The 19,808-nt window shown below is 43.9% G+C and overlaps 1 protein-coding gene across 1 annotated transcript in view; it reads right to left on the bottom strand.

The window, feature by feature from the left end:
• Positions 1-19,808, bottom strand: part of adamts3 (ADAM metallopeptidase with thrombospondin type 1 motif, 3) — a 125,284-nt gene that overhangs the window by 52,619 nt on the left and 52,857 nt on the right. The window contains exons 5-7 of the mRNA XM_013910194.1: positions 15,102-15,295; positions 3,767-3,850; positions 3,255-3,411 (exon numbers count right to left, since the gene is read on the bottom strand). Coding sequence (XP_013765648.1) covers positions 3,255-3,411; positions 3,767-3,850; positions 15,102-15,295 — 435 coding nt within the window. The remainder of the gene's footprint in view (positions 1-3,254; positions 3,412-3,766; positions 3,851-15,101; positions 15,296-19,808) is intronic.

The raw sequence follows: 19,808 nt of genomic DNA, 5'->3' as shown, positions 1-19,808 counted from the left end.
ATTAACTTTTCTATACGTTTCCTTCTGTTTCATTTCTCCCAAGAATTGTTTAAATGTTACCCTCATTCAGTCACCCATTTGGGGAAAACAACATTAACCCACATCTCACCTGAGATTTATTGCAAAAGTGGGGGAAGTGATTTATAACATTTATACAAAATATTTAGCCTTCATCGAGAGTCCAGATCGGCTGTTTCCATCTTTCCAAGTGACTTTATCATAACTGTGTGTCTCTTGTTTTCAGAGGAAGCCCACAGAGAGATCAGAGTTGGGGTTAAGGTTTCAGGGCTCTGAATGCTGAAGCTGAGGCTTGTACGGTAACGTTCAGGCTCTCAGAGGTGAGCCAGTGAAGCTTAGGTTTAGAAGGACCTGAGAAAACTTTTAGTTAAAAACCTCTGAGTAATCTGTCTTGTGAGTGAGACTAATATGTTAATTAAATGAATGTGAAAAGGTTACAGATCCACTCGAAGGGAGCAGTTCATTCAGTCATCAATCTGATCTGATGTTAAAGAACTAACGGAGCATGAATAACTGAAATAACTCAGAACAGCAAAGAAAGACCAACCAGAGAACAGCTTAACCTGTTAGCAGTCGGACGTACCGCCCACGGTACATTGGATGGTTTAGGGGACTAATTGTAAATTTGTAGGACTGCTAAGGGGTTAAAGCTGACAGTGTTGATGCTCGGAGTCAGTGCAGTAACCACAAACATGAACATCGCAAGTGATCCGTTTTTGGCTGCTAGTCTTTTGTGCTGAAGAACTCAATGCAAAGAACTATAAAATGACCAAACAGAACATGAGGGAAATTAATTGTTTTCAAAGTATTCACTGAAAAATTGGACAGAAATATTCAAGCTAAGTGGCCAAAAGTTTGCACGAGGACTGGATTTTAATACCTCTCAACAGCTTCCAAACAGAAGCCCAGAAAAGATGCACTGCTGCTCCAAAGACGTAAATCATCACACCCGTAAGGTGAATATAAGCTTCCTGCTATTCCAGGAGGAGAAAGCTGCTCACAAAGAAGACTGACAGAGAATATGGCGAACAAAACAAACACATCCTGTGTGAACAGATGAGCCCACGAGACTGGGAGTGTAACTGGACACCATCAGGTCTGGAATTATCCAGCAGTAGTCACAGTTCTTCACCCACCCACACCAGCGCCCTCAGTACTGGAAAGAAAACATCAGATCTGAGCTTTGATGGATGGAGAAACATGGACTTAAACCCACTAACAGGGTCGTTATCCACAGAGTGGGCTACAGACAGGGAGCAGCAGCACATTAAGCTTTAAAAGGGACCCGACCGTGCAGGAGACCTTAACAGGTCCCACACTATACAGGGCAGGTTCATCCTGTGGTTGTGCCGTGTCTATTGGAAATATTCACTCACAGCGTGTCTGATATGTTGCCCTCATTTGAGGTGTCAAATGCAAAAACATGCACTGTCATGGCCCAGGGCTAAGCTGAGCAAAGTAAAGACTGTGCACCAAAGGTGAAACTGCCAAACCCCACCAGAGAATTTATTCGCTTATTTTGCTCATAAATTCCTGTTAGATCCCAGATGAATGAATCTGACAGCTTCCTGCTACAGAGAGAAGAACTCAAATAAACAGCAACAATCGAGTCGGGGAGGCCTGATCGGACAGCCTGCACCAACAGAGACCGCCTGCTGTTAACATCACGAGCTCTCATCCCTGTGAGGGAGACAGCTTCCTGTCACACTGTGGGCATACCCCACACACTGCAAGACCAACAAAAAGAGCAATAACAAAAATACTATACAGGGACAAAGTTGTTTAAGTGCGAGTTTTTTATTTAGTCTAATGCTTGTTCCAATATAATGGATAAATCTTTGGCCTGAACATAAAACACAGCTTATCAATAACTGTTTCCCAGTGAGCAACAGCACGCTTTGGTTGGATCGTCTCCTCTGTCTTCACTCTTTGCTCCCTTTGGACGACCTGTGCAGCCTCTGGGTGCAGGTATCGCCTCATGCACCAGTACTGACACGGACTCTAGTCAAATGCAAAGCTAGTGAAAAAGTAGTCAGAAAAGATGAAAAATAATAATTTCATGTGTGATTTGTAGCCTAGTGTAGCAAGTGTATATTTAATTCACTTCTATTCTACTTAGATGTGTGGAATTTTAACCTGCAAAGCTTCGCTACCATCGGCTCCACATCCATGTATCGATGGACTTCCCGTGACACGCCTCCTGCAGCTCATCCTCAAAGACCTACTCCAAGACCTAACAGCACTAAGATCGCCTCCACTCGCCTAACAACGCCGTCTCTCCCTGCAACTGGAAAGCTGGGTTGACACCAGCCTTTCTTCCAGCACCATAAAAGGTGCAAATAGATTTAACTTTGTTCGACCAGGAAAGTGTTGAGATTTAAAATGTCTTTTGTGAGCATGTCCTGACCAAGAAACAGCTGCTAAATCAGCAGCCTGACATAACAGCGTACAAACGAATACGAAAAGCAAAATACACGGACAGTAAAGATGGGAGCACATCAGGATGCAGAAGGACGAAACAGAGCATCTAACCTGAGCGTGCAGTGTGCTGTGATCAGCACCTGACTGACAGAATCAGTGAAACCATTAAAGAGAGCCGTCCTTACATATGAATCTATAACACATTTCCACAATCAAGCGCAGACCAAATGTCTCTGCCGTTGCATTCACTTGCAAATAAAACGTCTGCTGCAGCTGCTGTAGCAAATAAACGAAGAATACAGCAAGTGGAGGCTTTTAATAGTGCTGACTTTGGGCATTTGGCTGCTTTCACTGCTGAAGTTTGGCTGCTATAGAGAAAATAAAAGGAGGGAGGAGAAGTCGATATCTGGCAGACACTGGAAATTGCTTCCCCCCCAGTCTTTCAAATCAGCCTCAGCAACAAGAGTAAAAGTGCCAAAAAAGTAGCACAAAGGGAGAGTCCACCCTTTCTGTGCGTCATAGCAGTAATAACGAGGCTTTTCATTGTTTTCTCTTCTTGGTGCCTCTTTGTGAATCATTTCAGTCAATTTAACTCAAGCAACTGGGGCACAAACATTTTTTATAGTTGCATTTAAAATGTAATCAGAGAGAATCTGGAGTGAATTCACACGTAAGACGTGTTTCCTAAATGTTGAATTTGCAGAACGAACGCTTCAAAACTTTTTTTTCTGCTCTCACTGACAAGTTGCACATTTTGCAACACAGAAAGCTGACTGGTGTGTATCGTGACGGGTAATCTCCCTCCGGGGCCTTACCCTGCATCCCTGTGGGGCCGAAGCCTTGGCGAGTGAGGAAAATTGCGTGGTCGTGGTGTTCGGCGTGATCGGGATCGCCTTTCTGCTGCACAAAGGCCCAGCGGCACACGTTCTCCAGGCTCCGCGATGGGTTGCCTCTCTCAATGAGGCTGATGGACTGAGAGGAAAAAGGAGAGAGAAATGCAGATGCAAATGAACATGTTGGTACTCTGGCAGCAGCCTGTAATTACTCAGACTGTGAAGCAGGAATAGTATGTGGAAGCCTGGGCTGAAAACGAGAGGATAGCGAGCTGAAGGAGTCGTGGTGAACATAAATCACCTAAGTGCCACTGCTGATTACAGCCAGCAAATGGAAATGTGCGTTTTGACACTGTGTGTAAAAGTGAGTTAGACTAGGTGACCTCTGCAGCCTGCACACATTTTCATCTCTATTTCACTCCTCTGTCATAAAAGGGAATGTCACCTGCAAAAAGAAGTTTAAGAATTTTTAAAAAAAGGACGCGGGGACTCACCTTGGCATACCCCAGCATAATCATCCTGACCAGCACCACGTTGATGTGGACTCCCAGAGACTCGTCATGGTAAATCTCATTCACCTGAGGTGCAGGGGGACAAACAACACTTTTAAGGAATCGGAAATCTGAAATTTAAGGTAAATCTCAGTTCTAAATCTGACTCAGAGTGAAACAGGTTATTCCTCACGACTCCCTCCATGAACGTCTGTAATCAAAGAGCTCTGCGAGCACTGTGCATTGCAAGACCAGGTAAATATGAATAATATGAATAATAGGAGGGAGCAGCTTGTTATCTTAGTTTTGATCTGTGCAAGAAACAAAATATGATGGTGCCTTCAGCCTGCACAGCCGCTACTAGTCATTAAAAGAGAGATTATGACTTGATATGCATGTTGTGTCTGTATTTAGATAGATAAAAACTCAACTCTTCATGGGAATGATTTCCTGTAAAGAGCTCCGGAGAAACCAAGCACTGAGCACGTGACAAAGTCGTTTAGTATTCAACCCGTCTTGGTTTCCTGCAGCCTCGGAAGTAATGTAAAGAGAAGCGAATGAGTCAGTGAAGCAGGCTGGTGAAGGACTCTCCACAGGCAGCCTGACTAATGTTTTCTATCGATTTGAATCTGAATGAAACCGTGAAGTGAGACTTGTGCACACAAGCTTTCTATTTTAGCAGTCAACACCATTATCATCTGCAGACATGCATGTTTGTTCAGACAAAGGCATCGCATCTCCTCCGTATCTGCAGCTGTGTGAGATATATAAAATGCACAAATGCATTTCCTGTTTAAATTATATCCATGTTCACTTATCCTCATGAGGCGTGAATAGCAAAGACAGTTACGTTTTACAATATTAATGCATGAAGACTTTGCAGGACTGCTTGATAGCTGCAGAGCTACAGTTAGCAGAGGACACGGTGACAGTCCACCACCCATTTTCCTTTAATTTAAAGTCATTATAGTCCTGTCCCACTTATGCATACATGTTACGCAATTAATTTAATGTTGAATATATGACATGATGCCACGCGTGACACAAATTGACTTTGGCGATGCATGCATGTATTGGTGCTTTGAAGGAGGATTTTGATGTTCTGACGTCCCGTGCACTTTGATTGGGTCATAATAGTGAGAAGTGTGAGATTGTCAAGCCCCCGGTGTTCACATGCAAAACATTTAATCGGACATTATTATTTGGCTGGAAACTGAGCGGCAGATGAATGAGCCAGTGACGGTCACCTGTGAATGGAAGCAGCTGCAGCAAGCACACTTCCTCTGCTGAACAAAGCCAACTCGGTGCACTTAATTACTGCGGTCATTCTTTTGATATTAATGAGAATCATTCTGCATTTTCAAACTTGTATACTAGATACTACAAACATATTTGTAGATGGCAAAAAAGATCCGTTTACGTAGTTGTGATGGTGACCAGAATGAATGTGTGAAAATGAAGAAGATTGGATCATGGGGGAAGATTTAAGGGACACTTACCACCAATATTTAAAATACATCCATTTGTCTAAAATGTGAACGAATCCTTATTCAAGAAATCTACTGTAAATATTACTCAGAGGTGCCCGTTTCTCCTCCTACAGTGGGTCTTTTTTACTCCTAAAACATACACTCACTGTCCACTTCACTACACATGTCCTCAACTGCTTATTTACCCAAATATCTGATTAGCCAATCACACGGCATCAACTCAGTGCCTTTGGGCATGTAGACATGATCGAAACAACATGCTGAAGGTCAGACTGAGCATCAGAAGGAGGAAGAAAGGTGATTTCAGTGACTTTGAACATGGCATGATTGGTGCTGGTCTGAGTATTCGAGAAACTGTTGATCTGCTGATCCAACAAAAACATCTCCGGGTTTATAGGGAGCAGTTCAAAACAAAAAGATATCCAGCGAGCAGCAGCTCTCTGGGTGAAAATGTTTTATTGATGCCAGACGTCAAGGCCGAACGGGGCCGGCTGTTTTTGGCTTAATAGGAAGGAAACAGCAACTCAAAAACCACTTATTAACAATAATGTGGTTTGATGTGTTGTGCATTCATCTCTGAGTGCACAACACATCAAGAGGCTACAGCAGCACGGCACTGTACCAGGGGCCACTCCTGTCAGCAAAGACCAGGAAACAGCTGGCTCACCAAAACTGGGCAGCAGAGGTTTGGAAAATTGTGCCCGATTTCATGAGTCTTGATTTCTACTGTGACATGTAGGCTCACAGTTTTGGAGTAAACAACAAGAAAGCATTCAGCCGCTCTGCCTCGTATCGATGGTTCCGGCCTTTAGATATAATGTCAGGGATGTTTTCTTAGCATATTTTGGACCCCTTAGTACCAACTGGGAACTGTTAAAGGACACAGCCTGTATGGAGTATTGACTGTGTCCATCCCTTTATGATGTACCATCTAACATGGTTGTAATGCACCGCGTCACAAAGCTCAAATTATCTCAAGCTGGTATCTTGAACATGATGACGTTCGGCACCTGTGGGATGGGATAGAGAGATCTGCAGATCTGGAGCAGCATCTGGCTGATGCTAGCACGTCAATATCGTCCAGATTCTCTGAGGAATGTTTTGAGCACCTTGTTGAATCCTTGCCATGAAGGATTAAGGACGTACTGAAGGTGAAATACAAGTATTAGCAAGGTGTAACTAACGAAGTGGCCGTGAGTGTAAATATGAATGGTGATTTTCCACAACCACTGAATGTTTTGTGGTAAATATAATTAGCCCCGCATCACCACCAACACCGACGTGTCATGATCATAGTACCGACTACACAGCATCTCCTCCTCTCCTGTGGCATCGAGGCAAGGAGGAGAAAAACGAGGAGAAGGTGCAATATTTGGAGAGTAATTAAAGCGTTTTGCACAGTTTTCCTAAATATCTATATATAAACGATCGCTGTGTGCTGAAACACACTGAGCAATGGAAGCCACTGGGTCCAGTTACTTAAAATAAATCCATCTGAACAGGTGCCACATGCATATTTAAGCAGTTCACTTCAAACAACAAAAATATTCTGACACGGACAAAACTGTCAAATTGTTCCGGTCTGACTCTCACGTTTGGATCCAGGCGAAAACAAAAAGTGGACAGGAGAGTGCATCACGTCTGCAGGAGTTCACAGCAGGAATGAAGTCAACGTGTTGTGACTAAGCTCATGTTTCCATACTGTCGTGAATATTCGATTCTGCTGGCACAAGGAAGGTCCCCAATTCACAATTAGGAGAAAGGGTTTGTCACTGCTTGGCTGCACAACAGAGGGACAAAACCCAAATAAGACGTGAAGGAGACTCACAAACAGGACAAATTCATCACGAGCCAGCGAACTCTAGCGCTAATCCCAGCACCAGGACGCCTGACAAACATTTTTACTAGTCTGGTGTGATGACCCCCCTGAGGAAAAGGTACCACTTAAAAGTTTATCTACAGTGTCAATACACTAGGTGTGTTCTCTAAAGTGCTAAATACTGCTTTCATTGCAGTGGATGCTAACAAACTGATGGCAGGGAAACTGTCAGCATTTTGAGTTCATTGTGTTCTTGAGATTTTAATGAGTTTGCTTATATTTCCAGTTCATGGTTTCCTGTATGTGAAATTCCTCTCGTGTCCTTGTCTCATCCCTGTGGTGCTTGTGTGAGTCTGTAGTCTCATCTGTGTCTCCGTCTCCTCGTCCTTTGTGTGTGTCTCCCTTCCTCAGTTTCTTCCCCCCGGTCCCTGGGTCAAGCCCGCGTGTCTTAGCCTGCATCTTAGTGTGTTTCCTGTTTTATTTTGACAGTCGCTCGTCCCAGGTTCAGGGGGTTTAGTTTTGCTTCCCCTGTGTCACTATGTCTGATTCGTCCCAGCTGTGTTCCCGTCTGTTTCCGCTTCTTCTAATGACCCTCATGTGTAGTGTAGCGTAGCGTAGTGTAGCGTAGCGTAGTGTAGTGTAGTGTAAGGTTTTATTGTGGGAAATTATTTGGGTCACGAAAAAAAGTTACAAGCAGCAAAAATTAAGAAAAACAATAGAAAAGAATGAGATAAAACAGAATAACATACTATGTTGCATCGGACAGTATTGCACAATATTGCACATAAGAGAGACATTTCTAAGACTTAATTTAAAAGTTACGAGAAAACAAAGGGGAAATAAGTAAGAGTAAGAGCTGCTGTAACATGCTGCCACACACGGAGGTCGTCTGTTCATTTCGGGTCATGTTCAGGTTTTTCGATGCTTAAGGTTCTACGTCCGTAGTGTTTAGTATTTCAGTTCTCAGGTTGGTTCTGGTCCTTGTTCTTCTGCCTTTTGTTTGTATTTTTCGTGCAGCCTAAATAAACGGCCGTTCCTGCCTCGAGTGTCTGCGTTTGGGTACAAACACAAGGTGCAGACAAATAATTTCACTCACTATTTTATCCAAATACAAACTGACCAAAGAGTTTCACCTCCTGGAATTACCATTTATTTTCACCACCTCCCGTGATCCTTATGTGCGTCACGGGGGGGGTGGAGCCTATCCCTATGTGCAGTTTAGAGTTACCAGTTAACCTATCTGCACCAACTGCACGTGTTTGGATTATGCCAGAGAAATGCAACTAAAATACATTTTTCTAAAATATTGATTAATTTCGCAGAGCACTTCTCGTGTAACATGACAACTAGTAAAAGAACATACATGTTACTGAACAAACTCTGCACGTGCCCATCATGCAGCTTTCACCGCTGTTGTTTTGTCACCAACTGATTGACTGCACGGTGAGCACCAATCGAATCAGTGAACAGGTCAACATCTTGCCATCTTTCTCTCTGACATGTTACATGAGAAGTGCCAATTAGCAGAGCATGAGGACCAAAGTCACAGGCAGTGGGCCTCATTTTCTTTGGGCCAGTGATTTCTCACTGAGCTCATCTGCCACATTACACAATAAGTCAGTGCTCTCCACTCAGGACAGAAGAGGTGGAGAAAAACATTTCCCGGCAGCGTATCATCACGTTAAACTGTCCGCAGAGCATCTTTTCGAGGCGATGCAGAGCATCTTTTCGAGGCGATGCAGCGCTGGACGAGCAGGACCACTCCCTGCTGCTCCTTTGCATTTGTCACTCCTTGGGACTTTCTGAATAACAGTCTAGGTGAATGTGAGCCGCATCACAGATGGGAGCTTCGAAATGAAGACAGGTAAATGCTGCTGATCCTGAATGTGTATCTACTAGCAAAGCAGCTTTGCTTTGCTTGCAGTAGCTGCACTGTGAGCCTCTCCTTCAGGGAGAGCTGAAATCACACCATATGTGATCCAACACACTGAGCTGCTCGCTCTCAAAGACTCATCCCAGCGCTATGACTTCCTAACAGCTTCCTCCACAAAGAGGCAGCAGGACTCACTTCATCTCATCGTATGCTGTCACTGGGGCTGCACGATTAGTCACATTTTAACCTCGTTCATAATTTTTGGCTTCTTGCAATTAAATGAACATTGAGTGATATTGAATAAGCCTGCTTCACCAAGAGTGACTCAAGCCCTAAATCACCACCTGATGGTGTTTCTGTTTGTGTATGTGGCTGTCGCCCACACCACGTGGATGCACAACACTACATTAAAAACAAAAATCTAAAGTCTAGCAATGCAAAAGCTGAAGAGCTGAAGAAATCATATGCAAAGAATCCTGTAGGGTTGTGTCACCACAAAGCAACATGACGAACACGTTTGTCTGCCTGAAAACACAACACAAACTGCAGCACAACTAATGCATGCAGGCCAAGAAAAACAGTGTAATGTGACACATCCAGCGTATCACTGCATCCATCCAGATCACAAAGATGGGCTGAACTCACCAACACAGTCACCCTTAAAGATAGATGTCCAATAAACACACAAGGCTTCAGAAAAAATGTTCGACACATTAGACAAAAGATGTGTTATAAGTGGAAAAAGCAGTGGTGGGGAAACCGAGGGCTCTCACAGCTGGAGCGCTTTAGTCTCATCACGCTGGTACAATGAAGGGAGTGAATGAGGTTTCTGCTTCTGGGAGATGAACTTGGATGAAGTGAATAAACACCTGATTTGTCTGCAAAGAAGGGTTAATTAACAGGAATGTAGCTCAATGCAAAGGTGGGAAGATGTGAAAGCAGCGCTTGGTTTACATGACACTGCTAGAACAACACCTTATGAATAATCCTTCCCTCAACACTGATCAAAACAACAGCGATGAAATTTTGGCCATAATCACACAGTCCTGCTTATCGCTCTCGAATTTCATTTGGCATACACTCACTTACTCAATTTCCATCACAACCAGGATGTCCATCTCTTCCTTTTACACAGCCATGCTATAGGTGCTCCGTATTGAACTAGACTTCAGCACAGAGCACCTGCATAAGTCAGCAGGGAGTGGGTGAAAGGTGGACCCACTTGACAGGTCAGGTTACTCGTCTATTCCAGGTAAGGACAACCTCATGCTTCAGACATAACTACAGGACATTCCCACCTATTTATATATAGAGATAAAATTATATATCCCTTTTTTTTTATCTATAGATGCACCTTTAGTTTGCTTTTTGACGTCACCTGTTCTACATCTGCACAGAGACCGTGTCCATGTGTTTGTTCTAATGCTGATTTGCGTTATTTACAGTTAAGAAAAATATTTTAGAGCTCTTTTTTTACCAACATGGATGATGATACTGCATCTGTTGAGCATCTGTGTACAAAACCAGTCCCATAAAAAACAGTTCTCCCATTTTGGTGTCGAAGACCTTGACCAGTTTCCACCGAGTCCTGACCTCATCCCTGTCCAACTACTCTGGATAAACCAGTTTGCTTACTGTGAGCTGGGCCTTATCACACAACACAGGTGCTGAATCTCACTGCAGCCAGAAGCTGGTTGGATTTCTAAAACGAGATGAATTTAGATTTTTACAGCAGCATATTAATGTTCCTGGGTTGTCTTTTTTTTTTTAAATCTCACATTAGTACCCACATACTATTGAATATGTAAGTCGACCGACATATCGAGTAGGTGACCATCGCCTCAGTGCTTTATGCTGATTATACTGGCAGCAGGCAAAGAGGAGGAGGAGAGCAATGGAAACAAAGAAGAGGAGAGGAGACTGAAGAGAGAAATCTGAGAGGAAACGAGCAGCGGAGACATGAAGACAAAAGAAAGAAGATGAAAGGAAACGAGTGAGAAAGAGGTAAGAGGAGAAGATCAATAGCAATGAATAAGAAGATGGTGCTGTGGTTGGATGAAGCCCAACACAACCGAAACAACACCATCCCCACAGTAAAGCATGGAGGTGGAAACATGTGTTGGAGCTGTTTTTCTTCACATTCACAACTTCGCCACATAGATGGACCAATGCATGGAGTCATGTACGGTAATCTTGGCTGAGAACCTCCTTTTTCAACCAGAATGACTTCCAGCATGACAATTATGCAAAACATACTGTCAAAGAGACGACGGAGTGAAAAGAAGGACGTTGAGGTCACCTCAGTGCCATAAAAAGAGTCATGTTACCAAACAGGGGAGAACTTAAAGGAGTTTCTGTAAAGAGGACTGGGCCAAAATCCCACCTGAGATCTACGCAAACCTGATGACCGTCTCAATGCTGTGCTTGACAACAACAGTTTCTCCACCGAGTACTCAGACATCTGAATCTGAAGACAAAACAGAGCTGCCTGATTCTGTAAGCCTGCTGCACTTACTGTTGGAGTCTCACTAATGATGAAGTATGTAACAATAAAAGAACGGACTTTATTCTTCTCTCATTTGCTGTAACAGATTCAGGACTAGCGTATCGCTTGGACACAACCAAATAATTAAATGCAGTTTGAGTGCTGGTGTGTGTGTGTGTGTGTGTGTGTGTGTGTGTGTGTGTGTGTGTGTGTGTGTGTGTGTGTGTGTGTGTGTGTGTGTGTGTGTCTATATGCAGAACTTTCCATGAAAATTAAGTTGTTGTTGATTGGACTGCTCGAAGAGTCGCTTGTGAAGATGCCCACAGAATTCATACATACATGCTCATTAAATGGTCCAATCAGTTCCAATTCTCTGGAGGATGGTGAACACAAAGAAGAGGGGGCTCTGACTTGATTAGCAAGAGATATCAAAGAGAAGGAAAACTGGAAGACCAGAGAGGGAAACTGGGAAAAAGGGGAGATGACAGGAGAAGAGTATTGAAACAGAAGAAGGAAGAAAGGAGAACAGAGGGAGTGAAGGTGATGAACACAGATGAGACGGGGGTGAGGAGAAGAGGGAAGAAGAGAGCTGAGAGGAGAAGAAGAATAAAAGAGGTGGTGTAGGAGGGGAAAGAAGGAGGAGGAGAGGAGGGAGAAAGAAGAGCAGAGGAATATAAAAGGGAAACGAGGAGACAAGAGCAAAAGAAAGAGATAGAGAGAGAGAAGATCAATCACAGTAATCAGCGTTCAGAGACTGTGCTGCGTCCAGATAAAGCCAGCGGGGACCTCTACTGGAAAACACCATCAATAACCTCAAAACTTCAGTGCCAGACACTGCAGAGATCCAGAGCGATAGAGTGATGCATGTGGCAGACTGAAAAGAGCATTTAGTACTTTGGAAGTTAAAAGGAACTGAGGTTGTTATTGTTATTATTATTATTATTATTATTATTATTATTATTATTAGGGATTTTGGAGGCATTTAATGTAGAGATGGGAATATCATGACAGGATCAGGGACACTGAGGTTTATGCTCTGCTCCTTAAATCCAAGGACACTGCACACCCAGTGTAAATGCAGTTTTACTATTCATGCCAGAAAAGGCTTAATAAAAACATCTATACATGGTAAACTGCACTGATAGCTAAAATCATGAGATGTACAGTTCTGCTCATCATGGGCATGAGTGTCATGGCTCCACACACACGCTCTCTTAAACTTATTGTAAGTGGTGCTGAAGGCTACAAGGAACAGACTTTTCTCTTCCTTTCTAGTGGACAGAAGTAAAGTCCAAGGAACTCGGTGAAGATCTACTGAGGAGGAGATTTTCTTTCAAATTTAAAAGGCTGTAGTGCATGTTTTGAAAGTGCTTCACCACAAAGATTTATACATGAGCACTATGAGATTTCATTTAGAAGATATGGAATCAAAAATGATCAGTGCTGCTGATGATGAAAAAACTGAATATCAGCAAATGTGCAAATATGAATGTCAACAAGTGACAAATTAAATGTAGCAACAGTAAAATAAGCTAAACTAAAAATGATGCCATAAAATATCAATAGGACCATATGTGACACTCATAAAACTAAATATTTGACCTACTTTCATGAATATTTTAGGACGAGATCAATTTTTGATCTGTTTTTCTTTAGTCTGAACTAAAAATATGCATTTTCTCAGAGTGAACCACATCCAGACTAGAGGAGACATCAGTACCAGTGACTGATGGGCCCTGATTGGCTGTCACTGACAAACAAACTGCTGCAATCCTTCCAGTCAGTCCAGGCTGGAGCGTTCGAACCAGAAAGGACCTCGTTTAAATAAAGCTGGCAGACAAACTGCTTTCATGTGCAAACGCAGGATGGTTCCATTATGGGGAACATCAGCAGCATCTGAGAGGCTTGTAATTTGAATGCAGCGCTACAAATAATGAGATAATGTTAATACAGCGCTGTAAATAATGAAGCCGGTGAGGAAACGAGAGGCAATCCTGCCTTTTTACAAACTCTCACACTAAATGAAAACACAAGCAGAGAAACAACATGTGTGTAAACAACATTAAGCAATCAGCACTTCTGGACTGGACCATATATCTCCCGCTGATGCACCGACGCGTTCGTTGCTTTGATTTCTTTAAAATCCTTTCATGTTCAAGTCAAATTGTTCCGCCCCACAACATGTCAGCGACGACACAAAAACCGATGTCTATCAGAATTCGGTGGTACGCGATCATCCGCGGCCCATCGCTTCAGAAAGCTTTGATCAGCTGCTGATTTGGTGCCGAGGAGCGGCGACGGCAGAAACCTGAGTGACGACACTCCACGGAGAGCGCGACAACGTGGCGGCAAAAATGCTCCGCCTCTTCCATCTGCATTGAAACCTCTCATTAAAGGAACACTTCACCTTTCTGCCAGGCAATAATGGCACATGTGCCAATCTCTCACAACGCAAGCGAGGTGTATCTGTGACATCTGTGAGGACGTGATGAGCGAACACGGCATCAAATCTGCCTCCAGAGACTAACGACAGTCTGAGCTAACTGCCTAACGCACACGGAGGGCAGAGAAATCCCTGCTAGGGATCATACGTGAATGGCTGTAATAATGCCCACGGAGGCACGATTAGCATCCTGTGTGTGGACAACAGTGTGAATTCACACCGGAGGAAACAGATGCACTTGGCATCCCAACAGCTGCTTGTGGGCTCCATTTCTTTCTGATTCAGACAATATAACACTGATCCACAGCAGAGAACCCACAGGAGTGGGCTGCTGTGACACCAATGACTCACTTATTCATATCAAGACCAGTTCCATACAATATGTGATAGGAAGTGTAGATTAGAGGGTACTGTAACCTCAGCCCAGAGCAACAGAGAGACAACACCAGCTCTCAAACAACAAAGCTGAAAGGTGTGGATAACTAGAAAACTTTGAATGAGTCTCATTTACACCTTGAAACGAAGATACAGTTAACGACTGCTTTGGGAGACAATGAGACTTAATAGTGTTTATTATTTGGAGGTTTCTTCCTTCCTAGTTTAAACATGGCTGACTCAAGGGAAGAAACACGTCAATGATCACAGAGATCACAGAAAAAAACACTAAAATAAAGTAAAAAAGGAATCTGACTCTATTCAGCTTCAGGGTCCCAGGATGCTGAAGCCCAGCTCAGCTGACACAGTCCAACTTTTTGCTGTCAGACGCCAGTCGCTGATCCACTGTGCTGCTCCTACAAGCAGACACTCTGATTCCCAGCACCATATTTGCCTTTTATAAAGGTTAATCTGCATCATCATCATCATTTACATTTACGTGTCAGTACAGTGCATTCACACAACCCTTTATTCTGTGTGCTTTAAGCACATCCAGTGCCAATTTTAAATCACCAATTAACCCAGAATCCCTTTGGATTGTGGGAGGAAGCCAGAGCACCTGGAGGAAACCCACAAAGGTAAGGTAAACTCCAGAGGAAGGCCCCAGCAGAGGTTTGGACCAGCAGAGCAAGAAGCGAGCCGGGTTCCCACTGCACCACCGAGCTGCCCAGTGGCACCCCTAATGCATGCTGTGCTTACAAAAAATCCCTGTTCTGTTACATTCAAAACACAAGTCAGGTTTAATACACAACAGTTTTCAAACTAGGAACAAAATGAAGTTGTAGTGACTCACTATGTTCATCAGTGTGAGCAGGTAATTCTGCACATGCTCCTTGCCGTGAAATCGGACCACTGAGTCATCGACTCCCAGCAGGATTTCGATGTTGTAGTCGTCCTCTCCAGCGTCCCTCCGTCTGCGGCGCCGGACCGTCTCATTCACCTGTCGGGTTACTGAGTCGAGGGTCCCGGGAACATCGAGCTCCGGTTCTGTAAGATTAAGACGGGAGAGATACGACTTTTAATATTTTTTCCAGCTGTGAAAGCCGCTGCAGGGCGTTCATTTTAAAATGCTAACTGGGTAAAGGCGCTCACTGATCTGCTATTACATAACAATTACATTGTGTTAGACGAGCATTCGATCAACATTAACGGGCGAGTCGTGCAGCTGCAGGGCTGCAGGTTCTGTCTGCATATGAATGTGTCAGCAGAGGCCAAAGCTTGTTCTGAAGTCGAGTGCCTGCTGGCCTGAATTATACAGGTTTCATATTTGATGGTTGGAAAAGGGTTTATCCAGTCGGAGCTTTATGTTGTTTTTTCTGATTAATGATTAGCTAATGAGCAGTATGAGGCGATGGCGCAGCGACGTACGGAGAAAGCCAAGCAGATGTTTTCAAAAGAGGAGACATTTTCCAGCCGGGTGCGCAGCCACAGCTGGATTTCATAACACTTCAACTCAAGTGCTGAAAAGGCAAATAACATGTTTATAATTTCCTGTTTTAATCATTTTCTGGTTCCAACTTTAAATGAGTGGATTTGTGTGACCTTCTGTTTCAGATCATTTTCATTCCAGCATCTTTGGACTTTTGGTCAAACAAATCAAGCACTATGGGGATAACACAGCAGTGCTCCTTATTTACCTGAAAAATGTTGATTTAGCAAAACAAAAAGAAAAAACAAGGAGAGAGACAGAAAACTACTTTTGTTTTAGTCAAAATGCCAGAAACCCCCTCGTGTATTAGACGACCTTTGTGTTATTCACCCTGTTTGTTCAGTGCTGACTGTGTTATGGAGCTTTGATGGGTAAACTGATGCTAAAAGCAACTGTTAAAGCTTCAAATCTGTGGAAGGATAAAAAGGTCTGTGACAGCAGCTCAGTTCATTCAGTCCACAATTCACTTCAATCCAATAAAGGCTGATGGGGTTCACTGCCTTTAATTAGTACACGGGATAAAATACCTTGTAGTTTTTGAGGCATTTTTACAACCCACAGACTTTCCTCTGTTGTTACATAACTTTCAAATCAGATTTGACTTCAAACCGAGTTTCTGCTTCCCTCGATATGAAAATGAGGTGAACTGTCTGACTTGACAGATTTCAGGCTCCTCTCCTCAAACTAGCTGAATGTGCTAATACTTCCCACTTTGATGGAATGGACCACCAGTACTTAGAGCTCCCATAATACTGCTTATACTACTCACACTCTGGAGGCTAAGGGTATCTCTGTGAAACCGCAGGCAGCAGTGCAGATATCGGGGCCTCGAGGACTACAGAGGGGGTATCGAGCGTCTGCTCTTCACTCCACAGTTTGCTGCTTTATAGTTAAAAGTGTTGCAAATTTAATTATCATCTTATAATAAAAGGAAAAAGTCTTTCTTGTTTTCGAGCAGACTGACTGGTTATAATGGCCGGAGGGGCGGAGCTGCAGGTTGAATGACTCATCGGGATGTCTCCGAGCGAGACTGTTTTCCTCTAGTGGAGCTGGTGGTTACCAGTAAGGCGGTGATTATGCTTCCAGTGTTTTATTTGGTTTAACCACAGTGGACTACATCCTGTTAGCTCTGTCCTGACGTGTGCAGTTCGTTTCAGATATAATCAAAAATAAGAATGAACGGGGTGCGCCTCTTCGTCAAGGCAGAGAAAACTGTGTTTTAACGGTCATCATCACCTCTCGCTGAATTGCACTATTTGTTATAACATGTTATATGATAATTATAATACATGTTAACATGATAACATTGCAGCTTTTGATAACTCACCAACAGTGACTCTCTCAGTAAGAGGAATTTGTTTTTAGATTTTCTTTGTAATGGTGTAAAAAAATGAAAACTCCCATTTACAAAAAGTATTTAGAGTCATTGCTGATTTCTTTGTAGAAGACTCTGGCTACTCTAAAGCGCATTTATACAGTGGTGTCAACACAACAACCGGCGGCAACTTGAAAACCTGGCAAATATTGTGTAGATGTACAACCAAAACAGCTCTGACGCACCGAGGCATGGACACGGCTCGTCTAGGGGCTGCTCTCTGGCTTCTGGCAAAGCACAGTTGGGTCCACTAATACAAGGTGTCTCCTCCGTGAGGAGAATCGGATGGAGGTGGGGGGGCTCCTCAAAACTTTCTAGGGCATTTGTTGCAACTTGGAGGGCAGGCTGACCTGCTGGAGGAGGCTGCTGACATGTGAGAGTTTCAAACCGGGGGGGTGTCTGCTCTGAAACAACGTTCAAGTGGCCGTGTGTGTTAAATTACATCCACGTTAAAGCCAGGAGGAAAGGTTTCTCAGCACTGAGTGAGATTATTGATGGTTATTCACTTCACATGTGAGGTTTTGAGGTTGAGCCTGACAGGTGTATGTAATCCAACAGTTATAAAGGCTTCAAAGCCATTTAAAGATTATCAAAGAAAAATGTCAAAAGGAGGGAAAAAATGTTTAATCTTTTTCACATTCTGCAACCCAGTCCAACTAAATTTTGCTCAGACCTTTCAGGGTGTTGCACACTCACAAGGTGATTGCACAGGTTGCCTAGTTTCCTATCAGGAGGCAACCTTTCTGCAAACAGCTGCAGTCTGACTACAACCACTCTCAGACAGAAAGTCAGTCATTTCTATCTCCACTCCACTCAGCCGGCTGCCAGCTGCTTGTGTTCTGGTTATATTCACATAGAACAGGAAGGTTGTGAGCGCAGATGTAATATGTGTAAAATTTCTGTCTATGCAGACAGCAACAAATACACAATTTTCAACTACTTATTACGGTTAATTGCTGTATTATCATAAACAGCATGCATGTAATGACAAAGCTGAACTTTGAGGACCATATTTGTGGTATATGTTAATGCAATATGCAGTATACTGAAAAATGTACTATGGTATCATCAGTGAAAGATTGTGGTAATATCATATTGTGGGGTGTTTGGTGATCCCGCCTCTATCAGTTAACCCAGCATGCATGTCTTTGGGTGGAAGCTGAAGACCTGGAGAGAACCCACAGACACGGGGAGAACATGCAAGCTCCACACAGAAAGGCTTTAGCCGGCCGTGTGTTCGAACCTCCTCGCCGTGCAGCATGTGATGATGTATTTGGTTCATTTCACAGCTCAGTGCAACAGGAGAACATTATTTCAAACCAAACTGAGTGAGAGCGTGAGGCACGCCTTGGCTTCTTCTGCAATTTGTACAAGGCCAATGAATCCTCAGAGCGAAAAAATAAACTGAAAGCAAGAAAGGTCATTGTCCATTCAGCAATAAATACAAATGTCTGTCAGCAAGACAGCACAGGCCTGGAGCTAAAAATTGGGTTCACGTTGGTTCATGCAGCCCATTTACAAACAAACCAGAGTAGGCAAACAAAGGTGCCACAGACTCACAAGAAGCTCGTATACTGAAGACGTTTCGGTAAGCTCTCATCAGGCCGTGTTAGAAAGTTTGGCAGCGAGGTGAGTCAAAACAAATCGTGCTGTAGAAACCTGTGACTTCGGCTAAAACTGATGGCACTGGAAATAACCTCGTCACACATATACAGCAATCCTGTGCAGCACGGATGAATGGCAGAGCAGCGTTCCAGAAGATGAAGACATTTTCAGCCAGAGCGGACCCCTCACCTGGCCAAAGACATGGAATATAAAGAGCAACTCCTGCAAACCACCAAGAACATATTAAGAAAAGCTGAACTGCGTCTGAAGGACAGCAGGGCCGAGCACGCCTGCTAGCTGAATTTTCCCTGAATAAACGAATGACTGAAGTAAAGTAGTTCACAGTTTTAGATTTCATCCACACTGGGCGAAGATACTCTGCTGGCAAATACGGGTAAATCTGAAGCCATAAATAAAAGCACGGGCCATTTTTCATTTTTCCAGGGATGCTGTGGACCACAGACAGGGCCGGTGATTGAGTGGAGAGGGAGCTAAAATAAATAGGAAGAAATGGCTGCCACCTCAGCCGTGGCCCGGCTTCTACAGTGTTGGGATTGTGGAGCGCATTCCTCCTCTCCGCCGCTCCCGTCATGACACAGGCATTCTTGTGCAGCAGGCCAGCCCCCCCCTCCCCTGCCTGAGTAAACAGGCTCTCTGAGGTCCCTACTTCAAACGCACAGGACTTCCCCTCAGCAGCGCTCCTTAAGACTGCCAGTGTGCTTGAGTCAGTGGCGAGCACCCCACCGCCCTCCTCTGCCTCGCCCCACCACGGGCCACAGCCCAGTCCCGTGGGAGCCCCACCATGCAACAGCAGCAGCCCAGGAGACGGGGGCCCTGGGTCAGCGTCTGCCCACACATGGCAATGTGCGGCAAGGTGGCAATGAGGCCGGCCAGAGCCGCCGCAGGCTAAAAATGGCACAGACGTAGGCGACAGGCATCGCGCCATCAGCTGAAAGTGGAAATCTACTGTCTGCTGTGACAGAATTAATATCCACGTTGTACGCTTCAAGGACACTCACACGAAACCCATTAGTAAGATGGACACTGATACGCAGCCAATAATGACACTTTGTGTAAAATCCTTTTTTTAT

Source organism: Pundamilia nyererei, unplaced genomic scaffold (genome assembly GCF_000239375.1).
Source record: "Pundamilia nyererei isolate P.nyererei 1_Seehausen unplaced genomic scaffold, PunNye1.0 scaffold00038, whole genome shotgun sequence".
Taxonomy (NCBI): Eukaryota; Metazoa; Chordata; class Actinopteri; order Cichliformes; family Cichlidae; genus Pundamilia; species Pundamilia nyererei.
The sequence above is the reverse complement of the archived record's forward strand: the minus strand, read 5'-3'. Positions and strand labels throughout refer to the sequence as shown.